The sequence below is a fragment of the Prunus mume genome, linkage group LG2, assembly GCF_029339155.1.
Source record: "Prunus mume cultivar Tortuosa linkage group LG2, ASM2933915v1, whole genome shotgun sequence".
Classification (NCBI taxonomy): Eukaryota; Viridiplantae; Streptophyta; class Magnoliopsida; order Rosales; family Rosaceae; genus Prunus; species Prunus mume.
The window spans coordinates 13,329,781-13,346,477 of record NC_142699.1 but is presented as its reverse complement, the minus strand read 5'-3'; the positions used below and the strand labels follow the sequence as shown (position 1 = coordinate 13,346,477).

At 39.8% G+C, this 16,697-nt stretch overlaps 4 protein-coding genes across 15 annotated transcripts; 2 read left to right on the top strand and 2 right to left on the bottom strand.

Moving 5' to 3' along the window:
- The first annotated feature begins 434 nt into the window (after nt 1–434).
- LOC148919673 (calcineurin B-like protein 10) lies at nt 435–2,944 on the top strand. 2 transcript variants are annotated; one of them, XM_089045035.1, is made up of 9 exons: nt 435–704; nt 806–977; nt 1,169–1,251; nt 1,356–1,415; nt 1,512–1,620; nt 1,707–1,759; nt 1,893–1,973; nt 2,075–2,187; nt 2,365–2,944. In XM_089045035.1, the coding sequence occupies exons 1-9, from the start codon at nt 687–689 to the stop codon at nt 2,420–2,422; spliced, it is 747 nt and encodes a 248-aa protein (XP_088901161.1). In that variant the 5' UTR covers nt 435–686; the 3' UTR covers nt 2,423–2,944. The 2 variants fall into 2 exon arrangements, with proteins under 2 accessions (XP_088901161.1, XP_088901162.1); XM_089045036.1 differs by having other exon boundaries at nt 444–698.
- Nucleotides 2,945–3,435: 491 nt separating this feature from the next.
- On the bottom strand, nt 3,436–9,021 carry LOC148919672 (glutamate receptor 2.7-like). 9 transcript variants are annotated; one of them, XM_089045028.1, is made up of 8 exons: nt 8,584–9,021; nt 7,679–8,198; nt 7,508–7,589; nt 6,867–7,072; nt 5,271–6,604; nt 4,837–5,152; nt 4,290–4,696; nt 3,436–4,181 (listed from the first exon to the last, which is right to left on the bottom strand). In XM_089045028.1, coding segments are annotated over exons 3-8 (2,835 nt in total). In that variant the 5' UTR covers nt 7,510–7,589; nt 7,679–8,198; nt 8,584–9,021; the 3' UTR covers nt 3,436–3,611. The 9 variants fall into 9 exon arrangements, with proteins under 9 accessions (XP_088901154.1, XP_088901153.1, XP_088901150.1 ...); XM_089045027.1 differs by having other exon boundaries at nt 7,508–7,586; XM_089045024.1 differs by having other exon boundaries at nt 6,867–7,589.
- A 147-nt stretch (nt 9,022–9,168) lies between these two features.
- On the bottom strand, nt 9,169–14,049 carry LOC107880507 (glutamate receptor 2.7-like). 2 transcript variants are annotated; one of them, XM_089045042.1, is made up of 6 exons: nt 12,832–14,049; nt 11,438–12,567; nt 10,991–11,190; nt 10,586–10,902; nt 9,999–10,405; nt 9,169–9,881 (listed from the first exon to the last, which is right to left on the bottom strand). In XM_089045042.1, the coding sequence occupies exons 1-6, from the start codon at nt 13,085–13,087 to the stop codon at nt 9,321–9,323; spliced, it is 2,871 nt and encodes a 956-aa protein (XP_088901168.1). In that variant the 5' UTR covers nt 13,088–14,049; the 3' UTR covers nt 9,169–9,320. The 2 variants fall into 2 exon arrangements, with proteins under 2 accessions (XP_088901168.1, XP_088901169.1); XM_089045043.1 differs by having other exon boundaries at nt 10,991–11,034; nt 11,279–12,567; nt 12,832–13,949.
- A 433-nt stretch (nt 14,050–14,482) lies between these two features.
- Nucleotides 14,483–16,625, top strand: LOC148919671 (uncharacterized). 2 transcript variants are annotated; one of them, XM_089045033.1, is made up of 5 exons: nt 14,486–14,714; nt 15,146–15,251; nt 15,367–15,870; nt 15,943–16,033; nt 16,290–16,625. In XM_089045033.1, the coding sequence occupies exons 1-5, from the start codon at nt 14,573–14,575 to the stop codon at nt 16,374–16,376; spliced, it is 930 nt and encodes a 309-aa protein (XP_088901159.1). In that variant the 5' UTR covers nt 14,486–14,572; the 3' UTR covers nt 16,377–16,625. The 2 variants fall into 2 exon arrangements, with proteins under 2 accessions (XP_088901160.1, XP_088901159.1); XM_089045034.1 differs by lacking the exon at nt 15,943–16,033 and having other exon boundaries at nt 14,483–14,714.
- The last annotated feature ends 72 nt before the right edge of the window (nt 16,626–16,697 follow it).

Here is a 16,697-nt window from a genome sequence, read left to right as displayed (position 1 = left end):
GTGGGGTTCATGCCTAAAACTTTTTGGAAGCTGAAGTTTGTACTCCCAAACTTGTCAACCGCCAGGGCTAATGTCCAAGCAGCATCATAAGCCCATAGTCAAAAACATCCAATTTAACGTTAAGGATGGTTGGAATTTTGTGTTTGGAACTAAAAGAGTTAGTCATCCTATTCGTCGTTATCCAAACATTAGTCCTTTTTCTCATTGATATTTGACCAAATGGGAACCAAACTTGAAATATGATTGAGCATTATGGAAGACAAATATTACCGCAAGAATTAACAAGATGGCTCTATATTTTTCACAGGCTCAGACCTCGCGAGGTGTCGTGTCGTGCCGCGTCACATGGAAGCAAGGGCTACAAAGCCAATCAGAAATCCACGTGTCAGAATCTAGCTCAAGAGCACTCACGGCGAGGTCGGATTAGAATAAACAGTTGGTTTAGCTTGGTGGGGTCCATTTATTCATAGATAAAACAGAAGCTTTGTGGTTCACTTATTCCTGCGGTCTCGTGCGCTCTCTTCTCCGTCCGTCTTTGAAACGAAATGTATAATCCAGGCAGCGAGAGAGAAGAAGACGCCTCACGAAGCTCTCCGGTGCAGATGCGGACATCTTTCATCGGAAAGCACAAAGCAACAAAGTGCGAGAAGTAGCAGCCTCGATCTGATCAGTTGTTGCAGACAACAATGGATTTCGCGGTAAAAGTAAAAATGACCGAATTTTCATTTCCCATTGTTTATATTTTCCGATGAATTAAGCATCATTAATCGTATTTTTGTTGTTGTAATTTTTTGGGGTTGAGCAGAGATCGAGTTCTTTATCATTGGGCGAGCGTATCTGCGTGGCATTTATACCGTTTATAGCGATCATAGAGGTGTTGGTTTTTGCTGTGACCGATTGCTTCAGCTACCGTCCGCGCGAAACCAAATGCTGTTTCGCTTTGGGCGATATGTCTGTCCTCGCCAATGAAACCAGATGTATGGAATATTTAAAAAAAAAATATATATTCAGAAGATTAAGAAAACGATATATATGCAGAACTTCGAATTGTGAATTATTTCCTTTTGCTTTGGGGATTTTGGAAAAAGAGAAGAAGAAAGAAATGAATAGTTAATGAGAAATTTTGAATGCTGTTTGTGCTGCTTACTTGCATGAAATGATGATGCAGTTACCGTTAATGAGCTGGAGGCATTGTATGAGCTGTTTAAGAAGCTGAGTAGTTCAATTATCGACGACGGATCGATTCATAAGGTCAGCCAAATTTCTCTGAATCATCCAAATTCAATTTTGAAGAAATGTGCTATTTCTTTCTAGTTTCATGCATTGTAATTATTTGGATGATGATTGTGTTGCAGGAAGAGCTTCAATTAGCACTATTCAAAGCTCCCTATGGCGAAAATCTTTTCCTGGACAGGGTAAATGCTTCATGCCAACATCTTGAACCACCTGACTAGGATATATATATAATTCCCTGCAACTCTACTTACACGAACAGGTTTTTGCTCTTCTAGGTTTTTGATCTCTTTGATGAAAAGAAAAATGGTGTCATTGAATTTGATGAGTTTGTTCATGCACTCAATGTCTTCCATCCATATGCCCCTATAGATGATAAAATTGATTGTAAGTCTTACTGCTATAAAGGGAAATGCTAAATGGTGTGCGTCTTTCTTGTTGTCTTATGTTTCTTGTTTGTTAATTACTTGCAGTTGCATTTAGGCTCTATGATCTGAGACAAACCGGGTTCATTGAGCGAGAAGAAGTGAGTCTTGTACTATTTTTTACTGCCCAAGTCTCTGAGGAAATTTATGTTTTTATGGGTACTTACGATTCGATACCTTGTATGAACGCAGACACAATATTATTTAAACTAAGTGGCCTCAGTTTGGTTTCAGGTTAAGCAAATGGTGATTGCCATAATGATGGAATGCGACTTGAAATTGTCAGATGATCTTCTTGAGTCTATCATTGATAAGGTAAGCAGTACGTAGTTGTGTAAGTTTGGATGTTGTTTTACTGGGTGGTAATCAGAGCTTGTGGAGAATTTAGTACTCACGGCATTTCAATTGCCTTGCAGACATTTGCCGACGCTGATGCTGACAAAGATGGTAAAATTAACAAAGAAGACTGGAAGGCTTTTGTGTTTCGACATCCAAACCTGTTGAAAAACATGACTCTTCCTTATTTGAAGTATGTAACTTGCCTGTGTCTCTTTAGATGCTATCCTATTCTGCGATATGCAAACATCCAATCTCACCTTTATTTTCCAGTTACAATCTGACTTGTGTTTGAACCTATGGCTCCTTTTCATGATATCTAATATTGTTAAATTTTTTACTGACTTGCTTCGTTAACCACATCCTCTAGGGACATCACCACAGTATTTCCAAGTTTCATTTTTCACACCGAAGTTGAAGAAGACTGAGAATTTGAAGCCTTTTCCTACAGAGGATCTTTATAAGAACTTAACTCTGAAGCATCAGCATCTCACACGCAGAGCTCTACTTCCATTCAGGAAAATTTTGAAATGGTTTTGTGGCAGATCACAAGTAGCATTGCCGGGAATGGGAGACATCCGAGTGTCGGCACGCTGGGATGGCCGCATCACAAGATTATCCATTTGGATTGAACATTTAAAGCGCTACGAGCGCAGCTATCTCCGTCAATTCAAAGCCTTTGTACAGTGAGAGAGTGGTATTTTTGTAGTGAATTTGAACGTACTAGTGTTTGTAAAAATTTACGGTGCCTCTTGTTAATAGATTTATTACTAAATTCTGTAAAAGATCATTAACTTTTGTTTAACTAAGCAACAGGGCAGAGCAATGTAAGGACCGGCCATGAGGTTTGGGGCCCGTATTAAGCTACCTACCGTCGTATCCCAATTACATTGATACACATGCAAAAGAATTACTACAAATCATCAATAAAAATTTCATTTTTCTTTCTATGTTTGAATCTTATTAATAACAAGTTTCAGAACCGATGAATTGTGACGCAACATAATTTGTATGAGTAACTTCAAACATTGAAAACATATTAAGAAAATTCTACTCTCAAGCAAGAATCGAATAGCAGAGTATGGAAAAAGTAGAAGGGCATGGCTAAAATCCAAACTTGCGTACCTCCAAATCCAAACATTCTTCTTTTTTCTGATCCATTCGATCCTTCACTGATGCAGAGAATCCTCCACTTTGAACAAAAAAAGAAGAAGAAGAATTCTCCACTGGCCTTGAAACTTGCGACGAAGTTAGAACTTCCATACAACAAAGATGTAATTGTTACGGTATCTCAAGGCAACCATACACTATCATGATATAATAAGTAATCTAAGTGCTAAACTACTGATAAGCATACATATGGCAAACAAGTATCCAGATACACAAACCGAAGTGACCATAAAAAAAATAAAAAAAAAATAAAAACACCACAAGGAGATCATGCTTTGAAGCTTTCTGAGGCTCTATGATGCAATTTTTGTCCACAACATTATCAACTAATAGAAACTCATGTACAATTTGTACACTCCACCACAATGGAGATTTGTAATACAAATTCAGCTTCACAAAAACCCTTAAGAGAATCTGGCCAAACAAACCAAGGCAAAATTTAATGGTTTATGTGATAGCCGTTAACTCTATAGCATTCGGATTCAAATCACTATGCTGAGTAGAAGTTGTTCCCTGCTGCTCTTCAAGAACAATTTCTGGTTCAATTTGATTTGGTTTGCTTGATCTTGATGGCCTTCTGAGACAGAGACAGTTGGTGTTTGGTGAAGATTCAACCGCAGCTATTCCATGAACACCATCTTCTTTTCTGGTTTTCTTGTAAGCATGCCAAGTCTTGTCTTGTTGATCATATGCTCTTAGTACTTGACGAATTCTTGTCCAAAATGAGGCTTTTGAATCAACGCATGTCAAAATGTGGCTATGCTCATAGAGGAACATGGCTGCAAAGATGAGGAGAGCTAACGATGAAGCAACACCAGCAACAATGAAGAGGCCCCAAAAGCTTTCAAGGCTAAGAGTGTCGTAAGAGCTCGCGGTGTTGGGGTTTGAACAACTTGCTGTTTTCTTGAACCACTTGTCCTCGATGGCCTTCATTTTATCTCCCTCATGCACTTGAGTGATTGCCGTCGAAACATCACGCGTGAGAAGTGAACTTTTTTGGAAGACCTGCAGGTCACACTCAAAAAGAAGAGAGAAGAAAAAGAAAAATCCCAGATCAGTAAAATATGTACTAAACTAAACGGGAGAAAGAAAGCCAGAGAGAAAAACAGCAAGTGATCAACTTACAAAGGCAAAACCATCGGCTTTAAATGTTGGCTCGACCAGGGTATATTTCAAGCAATAAGTTGCAAGAAAAAGTTTCATGTAGGGTGTTTCATCAAAAGCAGCAGAAATACCTCCATTTTCATTCCCGTTCTGAAGAAGTTTATCTAATTCTTCTACGGAATTATAGGTCCTAAGTTTATCTTCCTTAAACCCCAGCTGACTCAAAATCCCATGAATAAAAGAGCCTTCTTGGTAACCAACGTTGTCCCCATTCTTCAAGAAAAGGTTCACATCAGTAACTATTGGTTGGAGCTGTTGAATTGTTAAGATTGATGATAAACTGGCAGTGTAGCTTTGAGTCAGTACAAGGACGACAAAGCACCATATGATCACTACAAACCTACCCAAGTTGCTCACTACTCGTTCCCCTGTTAGAAAAATTCAAGAGAAAACAGAAATGAGTCATAAAATATGTAAACAGTAAGCAAAGCTCATTTTACCATTTGGGTTTTGAGTTTTAAGACATAGACATAAATTATATATATATAAAAGAAAGCGTGGAACTTACGGTGTGCAAAAACCATGGTTGAGAAGGCGAACCAAAAGCTTGTGCCAATTTGGTGATGTGGAGGCCCACGAAAGTCTTCGTTTATCCGGTGTTCAAGAAACCAGACCACAAAACCAATGAATATGAAAAAACAGCCTATTGTAACCCAGAGATCCCACGTCAAAGGCTTCAAGAACACCCATGTGTTTTTACCGCCATCATTGCCTTTGATGGGGACGACCATTGATATCCCAGATTCTGTGAATGGCAATGTAAAGTCAACATACAAGGATCTGTTTGCTCTAATAGTTATGTCTCCAACTGCAGCATCATAGTTCTGCCAAGTAAAAATGCCAATTTGTCAGTGAAGAAATTGGATAATTTTGCTAGAATAAAATGTGAATATCAGCAATAAAGGAAGAAAAAAAAAAAGAGGCATAGAATGTGAGGTCTACCCCAAGAAACACTTGATTGATCAAACCATTGTAACTGCCAGCGCTCTGCCCATTAGGATTTGCAAAGGGATAAAACTCATAAGGAACAGGATATGGTAATGCTTTTATTACAGCGTCAAAGACTTCTATGCAGTATCCACCAGTGACCTTGGCTGTGTTAGTGCTAGGATCATGTACCACACTTACTAATTCTTCAAACCCTTGCTTCACTGGGACGAGGACTTTTAAGGTCCCGTTCGTGCGAATCTGCCAGCCCCTTGGAGCCAAGGTGGTGTCTCCAGGCCATATAACAGGTCCAAGACTGGCATTAGAAGTAGAGTATCTGTTTGTGTTTCTGTTCGAATTTATGTTTCTCACAAGTCCATTTTGGGGTGTCCAATATCCAATTCCTCTTTCCCCATTATCGTTCACATTAACTACCTGAAAAGTTGATGATTGTAGTTGCCCATTAATAAGACTGAAATCTCCTGAAAGGCCTCTGAATCTCGTACCTGATAGCTCTCGGACAAGTTCAGGACCGCCTTGAGAGACCTCTAAGCTTCCCAAAACAGTGTAATTATGAGAACTGTTCATCTTTTGGAAGCTGAAGTTTGTACCCCTGACCTTCTCAACCGCCAGGGCTAATGCCCAAGCAGCATCATAAGCCCATAGTCCAAAAACATCCAATTTAACGTTAAGGATAGTTGGATTGTCTTGTTGGAATTTTATTTGCCATCTAGCTCTAAAATTTTCAAGTTCTTTTGTGTTTGGAACATTAGTCTTTATACCTAACACTCCTTGCATGTTATATATATCGACAGAAGAACTGGAGGAACTAAAAGAGTTAGTCATCCCATTCGTTGTTATCCAAACATTACCTTCCTCCATCATGCCAATGTCTCTTGCCTTAGCAAAAAACCGAGAGCCAAGTGAAGGCGACATGTGCACTATGAATACCCTGGTTTGCATTGACATCAACCTGTGAAGCTCTTCAATAATTTGGTCATCAGTGGCCATTGAAGGAATGAGACTCCAATAAGGGATACCAGCACCAACTTCTTGCAAGGCAGTAGTCAGGTAAGGTGTTAGTCCCTCCCCGAACTCATTGTCAATGCTGACGGGCACTGCTTCTCTCCAACCAAAAGCTTGGATGAGGGCACCAATGGCTCTAACTTGAGATGAGTCATTCTGTGCAATTCGGAAAAAATATGAACCCCGGAGAGAAGGGCTTGTTGCTGAAAATGAGATTATGGGCACCTGAGCTTGATCTCCAAGATCAATTACAAAGTTGGCTTGCATTGATGATTCTAGCCCTATGATGGCTTGCACTTCAACATTCTTTATTAAGTCTAGCGCTGTTTCAAAGATGAGAGTTTTAAGTTAAGTTACACGCTGATACAATTTTAATTCTTTGTGCATCAATTGATGGTTCATTATGAATCCGATGAAGTATTACAAACACAACTCTAATCTAAGCCACTTTCCCCAGCAAGTACTTCAAGATATGATACCTTTAACATGCTAACTAATAAATAATAAAAAATAAATTGATGGTTAAAAAATACTCGGGTGAAACAAAAAGCAAAACATTAAAAAGAGAAGATCAATAGAGAGAACCTGCATCAGCTGCCACAACAACATCTCTAGCGGAGTCCCTTGTGTGCAGGACCAGTCTAGTAGTGTAGTTAGAATGAGAGGCATAGAAGTCAGAGAGGGCCATGTTGATGCAGCTCAACTCTATTTTCCCAAACTGGGTATCTAAGTCAAGAACCACACCCACATTGATTGGGATGGTTGTGTTTTGTGCCATGACCAAGAAAATCCTAAAGAATAGGAAGAGAAGAAAAACAGGGTTAGGAGGACACTTGGTCATGTTTGAATATCTTGAAAGGTTTGCAACTCAAGGCATGAGGAAGAAGAAACATGTTTATAAATGGTGAATGGTAGCAGGATTTCGAATGGCAAAATACTTGGTTTGGTTCTCCATGGTAAATGGGAGGAAAGAGGAAGGAACTTTCTCAAACTGCTGATTGCTGATGAGGGAATAGGAAAGAGTGGTTTCCTCCCCCATTCCTAAGAGAACAAGCTTTCATGGTTCTTTGAATATAAGAAAAGAAACGAGTATTTTAGATAGAAAATGTGCCTTAGTGAATTATTTTTCTGAAGAGTAGCAAACTGGATTATTATAGTAATCATAGAAGTAAAAGGAGAACAATGGTGACTTCATTGACTCAATGGCAGAGTTTCTTCGTACTTACATCGTTTCCTCTCTTGACCCAAAATGTCAACCAAACTGTCCTTCTCAAAAGCAGGAGACTTAGTCACGAGTCAAATGACCTGCTTCAGTGACAATTTGATAAAACTAATTAATAAGCTCAATGCAACATTTAATATGTATTAGTTGTTTTCCTTTGCAAATAGGTTCATACCAGAACCTTCATTTCACCACAGTAAGAAAAGCTGAGAGGAAGACCATATCAAAGCTTAAACCCAAGCCAACTGGGGCCCCACTCTACCAACGAGAAAGGCTTTTATGATTTGGGGACTTCTGCACTTTGGGGGTAGAAAGAGGGAAGAAATCCTAAGAATACCTTATCAGAAAGGTAATATGACTTCTGGTTTTTGCTCAGTCAGTTGTAATTGGAAATGGTAAAAAATGTGATTTACTGTTATCAGCACAATGTGAACTAACTTGACTTTTCATAAAGCTTCAGGTCTTATGGGGATGAAAGCCAAACAACTCAAGTTTCAACTCTTTTGGTACCTTCACCTCCAATCCATCCCCCAGTCCAACATAGTCGCTTCAGGTGGCGTTGAAGACCATTTGCTCAAGACTATGCACATTTACCACCCTTAATGTAACTGTCTGCAGGAGAGGCGAAGCCTTCAGGAAGGGGAAAACCCACATCAACTCTAAAGCAGGGCTAGGTTTCTTGGCATTCTTTGCATCTGCAAATTCAAACAAATTACCACAAAGATACATGGCATTACAAATTTAAGTTAATTACATCCTACAGTAATGAATTTACATTTTTTTATTTGAGATACACGAAAGAGCCAGAAGGGCTAGGTTTCTTTCTTGGCATTCATGGGTAAGGGAGCATATCAATAACAAATTTTAGAATTTTACACTTCTAGATCCGATGTATTGTGAATAAACTAGTAGTTTTGTCACAGGTAAGCTAGTTTTAACACACAACAGAGAATTGGTACGATTAGCCTAAACATTAAGATCTGATTAAGAAGATTTTCTACTCTCATCTCAAGCAAGAATCGATATATAGCAGAGTACGGAAAAAGTAGAAGGGCAAGGCTAAAATGCAAACTTGCATACCTCCAATTCCAAACATTCTTCTTGTTTGTGACCCATTCGATCCTTTACTGAGGCAGAGCAGTCAGATTGAGAAACAAGCAGGATGGAGAAAGGACTCCACTGGCGAAGAGGAGAAGAAATTCCATGCAACATGTATTCTACTGTGGCGATATCCATGACAATCATGCGCTGCTATTTCAATGTAGATAGATACAAGCGATATTAGAGGAGAGGGGATTCGGACACTGGACCTTCTGTGAGAAAGGCAATTCAAGCACTGGACCTGTGTGCTTGAATAACTGCTCCTACCCTACTATTTTTGTGAAGGACCATTTCTCAGAAATAAAAATCTAAAATTACCACTCTCTCCCCCATATCCTTGAGAGAGGCACCTAGCTTTTGCCGTTATCGCCTCCAAACCACGCCACATGCGCAATATTCCCCATAATATCATTCATACCCTACGCTTCCCAAAATCAGTCTTCATCTTCCTCTTTTACAGCTGGTTGTAAACCTCGATTAGTGATTACTAATTATGTATCTTGTTAATAGATTCATTAAATTTACGAAATCATGTATTAAAATCATAATTAGCAATGTAAGACATTTTATTTATGCTACTGTCATATCTTATATAAATTAGGCTCATAACCAAGAAACATCAAAACCACTGCTGCATGCATACATCTTATATACTACACAATAAAGATTTAAACTACAAATTAAGCTTCAAACAAACCATAGCAAGAATCCATGGTTTATGTTATAGCCGTTAACTCGATACCACATTCAATTTCTTGGGTTGCTTGAACATTCGGATTCAACTCACTAGGCTGAGTACAAGTTGTTCCTTCCTCTTCAAGAACGATTTCTGGTACAATCTTATTTGGGTGCCTTGATCTTGATGGCCTTCTGAGGCAGAGACAGTTGGTGTTCGGTGAAGATTCAACCGCAGCGATTCCTTGAACATTATCTTTTTTGCTTTTCTTGTCTTCTTGGTCATATGCTCTTAGTACTTCACGAATTCTTGTCCGAAATGAGGCTTTTGAATCAACGCATGTCAAGATGTGGCCATGCTCATAGAGGAACATAGCTACATATATGAGGAGAGATAGTGATGAAGCAACACCGGCAACAATGAAGAGGCCCCAAAAGCTATCAAGGCTAAGAGTGTCGTAAGAGCCAGCGGTGTTGGGGTTTGAACAGCTTGCTTTTTTCTTGAACCACTTGGCCTCGATGGCCTTCATTTTATATCCCTCGTGCACTTGAGTGATTGCCGTTGAAACATCTAGTGTCAGAAGTGAACCTTTTTGGAAGACCTGCAGGTCAAAAAGAGAAGAAGAAAAAAAATCCCACATCAGAAAACATGTATTAAACGAGAGAAAGCCAGAGAGGCTCTGATAGAGAAAGAGAAAAACAGCAAGTGATCAACTTACAAAGGCAAAACCATCGGCTTTGAATGTTGGCTCAACAAGGGTATATTTTGAGCAATAGGTTGCAAGAAAAAGTTTCATGTAGGGGGTTTCATCAAACGCTGCAGAAATACCTCCATTTTCATTCCCGTTTCGAAGAAGTTCATCCAATTCTTCTGCGGACCTATAAGTTCTAAGTTTATCATCCTGAAATCCTAGCTGGCTCAAAATCTCATAAATAAAAGAACCTGCTTGGTAGCCAACATTGTCCCCATTCTTCAAGAGAAGATTCACATCAGTAACTATTGGTTGGAGCTGTTGAATTGTTAAGATTGATGATAAACTGGCAGTGTAGCTTTGAGTCAGTACCAGGACAACAAAGCACCATATGATCACTACAAACCTACCCAAGTTGCTCACTACTCGTTCCCCTGTTAGAAAAACTCAAAAGAAAACAGAAATGGACGGCCATGAGTCATAGAATATGTAAACGGTCAAAGCTCATTTTTCCAATTGGGTTTTGAGTAGTTTTGGTTAGTTGGACAAGTGGTTCTACAAAGCATTAATCACCACTAAAGACTAGAAAATAGTTTAACATGAAGGGAGCTTACGGTGTGCAAAAACCATGGTTGAGAAGGCGAACCAAAAGCTTGTGCCAATTTGGTGATGTGGCGACCCACGAAAGTGTTCGTTTATCGGATGTTCAAGAAACCAGACCACAAAACCAATGAATATGAAAAAACAGCCGCTTGTAACCCAAAGATCCCATGTCAAAGGCTTCAAGAACACCCATGTGCTTTTAGCGTCATGTTTGCCTTTGATAGGCACCACCATTGATATTCCAGATTCTGTGAATGGCAATGAGAAGTCAACATACAAGGATCTGTTTGCTCTAATAGTTATGTCTCCAACTGCAGCATCGTAGTTCTGTCAAGTGAAAATGCCAATGTTTGAGTAAAGACATTGGATAATTTTGCTAAGAATAAAATATGAAATCAGCAAGAAAAAAGTTATACCCAAGAAACACTTGATTGACCAAATCATTGTACCTGCCAGCAATCTTCCCATTAGGTTTTGCAAAGGGATAAAACTCATAAGGAACAGGATATGGTAATGCTTTTATTACTGCGTCAAAGACTTCTATGCAGAATCCAGTGACCTTGGTTGTGTTCGTGCTAAAATCATGTCTCACAGTTACAAATTCTTCAAACCCTACCTTCACCGGGACCAGAACTTTTATGGTCCCATTCGGGCGAATCTGCCAGCCCCTTGGAGCCAAGGTGGTGTCTCCAGTACCTGCCAGCAATCTTCCCATTAGGTTTTGCAAAGGGATAAAACTCATAAGGAACAGGATATGGTAATGCTTTTATTACTGCGTCAAAGACTTCTATGCAGAATCCAGTGACCTTGGTTGTGTTTGTGCTAAAATCATGTCTCACAGTTACAAATTCTTCAAACCCTACCTTCACCGGGACCAGAACTTTTATGGTCCCATTCGGGCGAATCTGCCAGCCCCTTGGAGCCAAGGTGGTGTCTCCAGGCCATATAATAGGTCCAAGACTGGCATTAGAAGTAGAGTATCTGTTTGTGTTTCTAGTTGAAATTATGTTCCTCACAAGTCCATTTTGGGGTGTCCAATATCCAATTCCTCTTTCCCCATTATCGTTCACATTAACTACCTGAAAAGTTGATGATTGTAGTTGCCCATTAATAAGGCTGAAATCTCCTGAAAGGCCTCTGAATCTTGTACTTGATAGCTCTCGGACAAGTTCAGGACCGCCTTGAGAGACCTCTAAGCTTCCCAGATCAGTGGAATTATGAGAACTGTTCATCTTTCGGAAGCTGAAGTTTGTACCCCCAACCTTCTCAACTGCCAGGGCTAATGCCCAAGCGGCATCATAAGCCCAAAGTCCAAAAACATCCAATTTAACGTTAAGGATAGTTGGATTGTCTTGTTGGAATTTTGTTTGCCATCTAGCTCTAAAATTTTCAAGCTCTTTTGTGTTTGGAACATAAGTCTTTAAACCTAACACCCCTTGCATGTTATCTATGTCGACAGAAGAGCTGGAGGTACTAAAAGAGTTAGCCATCCCATTCGTCGTTATCCAAACATTACCTTCCTCCATCATGCCAATGTCTTTTGCCTTGGCAAAAAACCGAGAGCCTAGAGAAGGCAACATGTGCACTATGAAGACCCTGGTTTGCATTGACATCAACCTGTAAAGCTCTGCAACAATTTGGCCATCGGTGGCCTTTGAAGGAATGACACTCCAATAAGGGATACGGGCACCTACTTCTTGCAAAGCAGTAGTCAGGTAAGGTATCACTCCCTCCCCAAACTCATTGTCCACGCTGATGGGCACTGCCTCACTCCAACCAAAGGCTTGGATGATGGTACTTATGGCTCTAACCTGAGATGAGTCATTCTGTGCAATTCGGAAAAAATATGAACCCCGAAGAGAAGGGCTTGTTGCTGAAAATGACATTATGGGCACCTGAGCTTTATCTCCAACATCAATTACAAAGTTGGCTTGCTTTGATGATTTTAGCCCTATGATGGCTTGCACTTCAACATTCTTTATTAAGTCTAGCGCTGTTTCAAAGGTGAGAGTTTTAAGTTAAGTTACACACTGATGATATTTTAATTCTTTGTGTATCAATTAATGATTCATTACGAATCCAATGACGTATTACAAGCATGACTCTAATCTAAGCCGCTTTTCCCCAGCAAGTACTTCAACAAGATATGATACCTTTAACATGCTAATAAATAATAAAAAAGAAATTGATGGTTCAAAAATATTTGGGTGAAACAAAAAGCAAAACATTAAAAAGAGAAGATCAATAGAGAGGGAACCTGCATCAGCTGCAACAACAACATCTCTCGTGGAGTCCCTTGTGTGCAGGACCAGTCTAGTATTGTAGTTAGAATGAGAGGCATAGAAGTCAGAGAGGGCCATGTTGATGCAGCTCAACCCTATTTTCCCTAACCGGGAATCTAAGTCAAGAACCACCCCCACATTGATTGGGATGGTTGTGTTTTGTGCCATGGCCAAGAATATCCTAAAGAATAGTAATAGAAGAAAAACAGGGTAGGGAGGACACTTGATCATGTTATCTTGGTCTTGGAAGGTTTGCAGCTCAAGGCATGAGAAGATACTTGTTTATAAATGGTGAATAGTAGCAGGATTTTGAATGGCAGAATACTTGGTTCCCCAATGGTAAACGGGACGAAAGAGGAAGGAACTTTCTCAAACTGCTGACTGTTGAAGAGGGAATAGGAAAGAGTAGTTTCCTCTCGCCATTCCTAGGAGAACAAGTTTTCATGATTCTTTGAATATAAGAAAATAAACCAGTATTTTTCTGAATTGTAGCAAACTGGATTATTATCGTAATCACACAAGTAAAAGGAGAATAATGGTGGCTTCAGTGAGTCAATGCCAGAGTTTCTTCGTACCTACATCTTTTCCTCTCGGAACTGTCAACCGAACTGTCCTTCTCTAAAGCAGGAGACTTGGTCACGAGTCATATGAGCTGCTTCAGTGACAAAACTAATTAATAGGCTGACTGCAACATCGTTGTCTAAGAATTTTCAAAGCGAATAACTTCATATTCAAGAACCTTCATTTCACAATACAGTATGAAAAGCTGAAACAAATAAATATTCTTTTAGGGCCTTGGGCCCCCACTCTGCACTGGGGACAGTGGAAGCATCAGGGAGAGAAATAGGGAAGAAATCCTAACTTGGGAGCAAGTTGCTTAAGATTCCCAAGCAGGGCTAGGTTTCTTGGCATTATTTGCCCCTGCAAATTTAAACATAATATCACAAATATCACAAAGATGTATGCCATTACAAATTTAAGTTAATTACATCCTACAGTAATTTATTTACAATTTTTTAACAACAAATTTTAATTGTGAATAAACTAGTAGCTTTGTCACAGGTAAGGTAGTTGTAACACAACAAAGAATTAAAGACAGATTAAGAAGATTCTACTCTCATCTCAAGCAAGAATCGAATAGCAGAGCATGGAAAAGGTAGAAGGGCAAGGCTAAAATGCACACTTGCATACCTCCAAGTCCCAGCATTCTTCTTGTTTCTGATCCATTCGATCCTTTACTGAGGCAGAGCAGTCAAACTGAGAAACAAGCAGCATGGAGAAGGGACTCCACTGGCGAAGAGGAGAAGAAATTCCATGCAACATGTATTCTACCGTGTCTGTGTCGATACAATCATACACTGCTATTTCAATGTAAAAAATCGATATTGGAAAAGACTGGATTCGAACACTTGAAGTTGTGTGTGCACGAATAACTTGCTTTTGATTATTTGAGCTACAAGTCCTCATGTGAAGTGAGTTTCTGAGTTCTTAATTTACCATTTCTCGAAAATAAAAATCTAAAATTACCGCTTTCTCCCTGTCATTATCTCGCCTTCAGAGGCATCTAGCTTTTGCTGTTATCTCCTCCAAACCCCGCCACGTGCACAATATTCCCCATATCAATTCATTCATACCCCACGCCTTCCCAAAATCAGTCCTCGTCTTCCTCCTCTCACAGCTGGTTGTAAACCTCGATCAGTGATTAGAGATACAGCAATGGCGGACAAGCCAAGCCGAGCTGTGGTTTTGTACGGAGATGGGTTGGTCCGTTTCGTCGACCCATCACACATCCATCTCCACTCTCTCGCTTCTAAAGCTTCCTGTGGCTTCTTGAGCCTCCCCATTGCCCCTCCCTCAGGTTTTAACTCTTTCAATGTCTCTTGCTCTCTCTGAAAATTATTCTCTTTTAATAGATAATTTAATTATTAATAACATGAGGCTTGTTTTCTTCTCAAGTGAACTCTAGGGTTCGATCAAGTTTGTTGATTTGTCATATGCGACCTGAAATGCAATTCAAATATACTTCTTTTTGGTATTTGGGTCTTCGAAAAATCGGCCTAGGCGCTAGGCGGGCGATTTCACTCTAGACGCCCGCCTAGGCGGCCTGGGCAGGTCGGGTCCTTTTTTTTTTCTGACTTAAGAGAAAACCTCGCACGGCCTCTCTCTCCTCTGAGCGGTCGCCTGCTTCTCTCTCTCTCTCTCTCTCTTCTGAGGGTTCATTTTGGCGTGCTTTTACTCCTTTCCTTTCCAACTTCCCAGCACCGGGATTTACTTGAATTTAGATTGCAGAAAGCGAGGATGAGAGAATAGTTAGAGAGTTTGCATTACTGCTGGATGCATATGAAGCTTACCATGATACAGTGAGATCCACATCTTTGGTTACCATATCAGAAAGGTAATATAACTTTTGGGTTTCACTCAGTCTGTTGTAATTGGAAATGTTCAAAAAAAAAGTTTTGAACTTTTAACAACCCAATGCCAACTAAGTGACATTTTTCATAATGCTTCAGGTTCATGGGGATGAAAGCTGCGATATTTACAAACAATGCAAGTTTGAAATCTTTTGGTACCAAACTTGGTTTCAGCGTGTTCCAGATCGATGCTCTTTATAAAAACAGTCCAGCCGGTGCTGAACCGCCAGTTGATTTTGGGGCATCTGAGTTACTTAAGTTGCTTGGGTTTCAAGTAGGGAAGACAGTGGAGACGAGCCAGTACGATTTAGTTTTTGTGCATGTTGGGGCTGGTGAGGTGAATGTTGAAAAAGACAAGGCTACTGATGATATGGGATATCTCAATGCTTTGGTTGGTGCTATAACGCAAATAGCCCAACCTGGATCTGAAATTGGTGCCCGTTTGCACTTGTCTGTTGTGACGAGCTATGGGAAGGTCTCAGAAGAGGATGATCCCAACTTGTCAGTCTCATTTAGAAAAGATGATGAAAAATCTGATCTTTCAAAGCTTGTTCCTCGTCAAAGTTACACCATGAAAGGATCTCAACCACGAAAGGATGTTAGGTGAGTAAAAACTTGGTGGTTTCTTGCACACTTGAAATACCTTTAGTAACTCCAGCTATCCTTTGTGAACAGGCACCATTGCCCAATGTTAATTGCTCAGTGGCAATATGCAGTAACTCGCAAGGATATGGCTGAGACATTCTCATTTAAGGATTTCAAAGAGGTACAATTTGAGATTATCAGATATTGAGTTTACTGCATGGCACATGCTGGAAATTGTTAAGAGATTTACTGATATAACTGACTCCTGAGTTGATCTTCTCTACTGTACTAGCCTAGCTAGGAGCTGATACATTATCTGGTCATAAGTCTCATGTTGAGTTAAAAGATTTTCAATTTCACTTAACTATGATACTTTCACTAGAATGGCTGATTGCATGTTTACAAATGAATTATGAAATTTGTTCCTTTCTATGCAGTACGGTGGAAATCTTGTGATACCAGCAGATAGGTTTCTGCACGAAGTGGCCTTCAAGCTTTGGAAGGCCCCGAAATATGGAGCTTGAGAAGGCAAGTTTATACAAGACTCTGTAAGCAAGGAAGCTAAACCTGAGGGGCAGAGCATCCCGTTGCTTATCTAAAATGTTTTCCTAAGCATTTCTCAACTTTAACTTGCCTTACCGGACCCTACATGTAATAAGATTAATCTGTATGTGACCTCAAACACCGCCCGTGTTGGGCATTCCCCACTGCAAATTGGGGATAGAAAATTTTGTTCGTTTTGATATTTAATGATAACTCTGGAAATTAGAGAATTCCATCTGCCGAATAGGCCAGTTATGAACACTCAAGTTAATCTTCCATTACAATAGATGAAGACCACTTGC

What these genes read in the sequence shown, in the direction of transcription:
- LOC148919672 (XM_089045024.1), bottom strand. Translation starts at nt 7,122, where the DNA reads ATGACCAAGTGTCCTCCTAACCCTGTTTTTCTTCTCTTCCTATTCTTT. An exon ending in TGTTGTGGCAGCTGATGCAG is followed by an intron (nt 6,605 to 6,866) that starts GTTCTCTCTATT and finishes TCTTTGAAACAG; the next exon opens with CGCTAGACTTAATAAAGAAT. An exon ending in TCAATCAAGTGTTTCTTGGG is followed by an intron (nt 5,153 to 5,270) that starts GTAGACCTCACA and finishes TTTACTTGGCAG; the next exon opens with AACTATGATGCTGCAGTTGG.
- LOC107880507 (XM_089045043.1), bottom strand. Translation starts at nt 13,087, where the DNA reads ATGATCAAGTGTCCTCCCTACCCTGTTTTTCTTCTATTACTATTCTTT. An exon ending in TGTTGTTGCAGCTGATGCAG is followed by an intron (nt 12,568 to 12,831) that starts GTTCCCTCTCTA and finishes CCTTTGAAACAG; the next exon opens with CGCTAGACTTAATAAAGAAT. An exon ending in AACCATGGTTTTTGCACACC is followed by an intron (nt 10,406 to 10,585) that starts GTAAGCTCCCTT and finishes TTTTTCTAACAG; the next exon opens with GGGAACGAGTAGTGAGCAAC.
- LOC148919673 (XM_089045035.1), top strand. An exon ending in CCTCGCCAATGAAACCAGAT is followed by an intron (nt 978 to 1,168) that starts GTATGGAATATT and finishes ATGATGATGCAG; the next exon opens with TTACCGTTAATGAGCTGGAG. An exon ending in ACGACGGATCGATTCATAAG is followed by an intron (nt 1,252 to 1,355) that starts GTCAGCCAAATT and finishes ATTGTGTTGCAG; the next exon opens with GAAGAGCTTCAATTAGCACT.
- LOC148919671 (XM_089045033.1), top strand. Translation starts at nt 14,573, where the DNA reads ATGGCGGACAAGCCAAGCCGAGCTGTGGTTTTGTACGGAGATGGGTTG. An exon ending in TTGGTTACCATATCAGAAAG is followed by an intron (nt 15,252 to 15,366) that starts GTAATATAACTT and finishes ATAATGCTTCAG; the next exon opens with GTTCATGGGGATGAAAGCTG. An exon ending in CATTTAAGGATTTCAAAGAG is followed by an intron (nt 16,034 to 16,289) that starts GTACAATTTGAG and finishes CTTTCTATGCAG; the next exon opens with TACGGTGGAAATCTTGTGAT.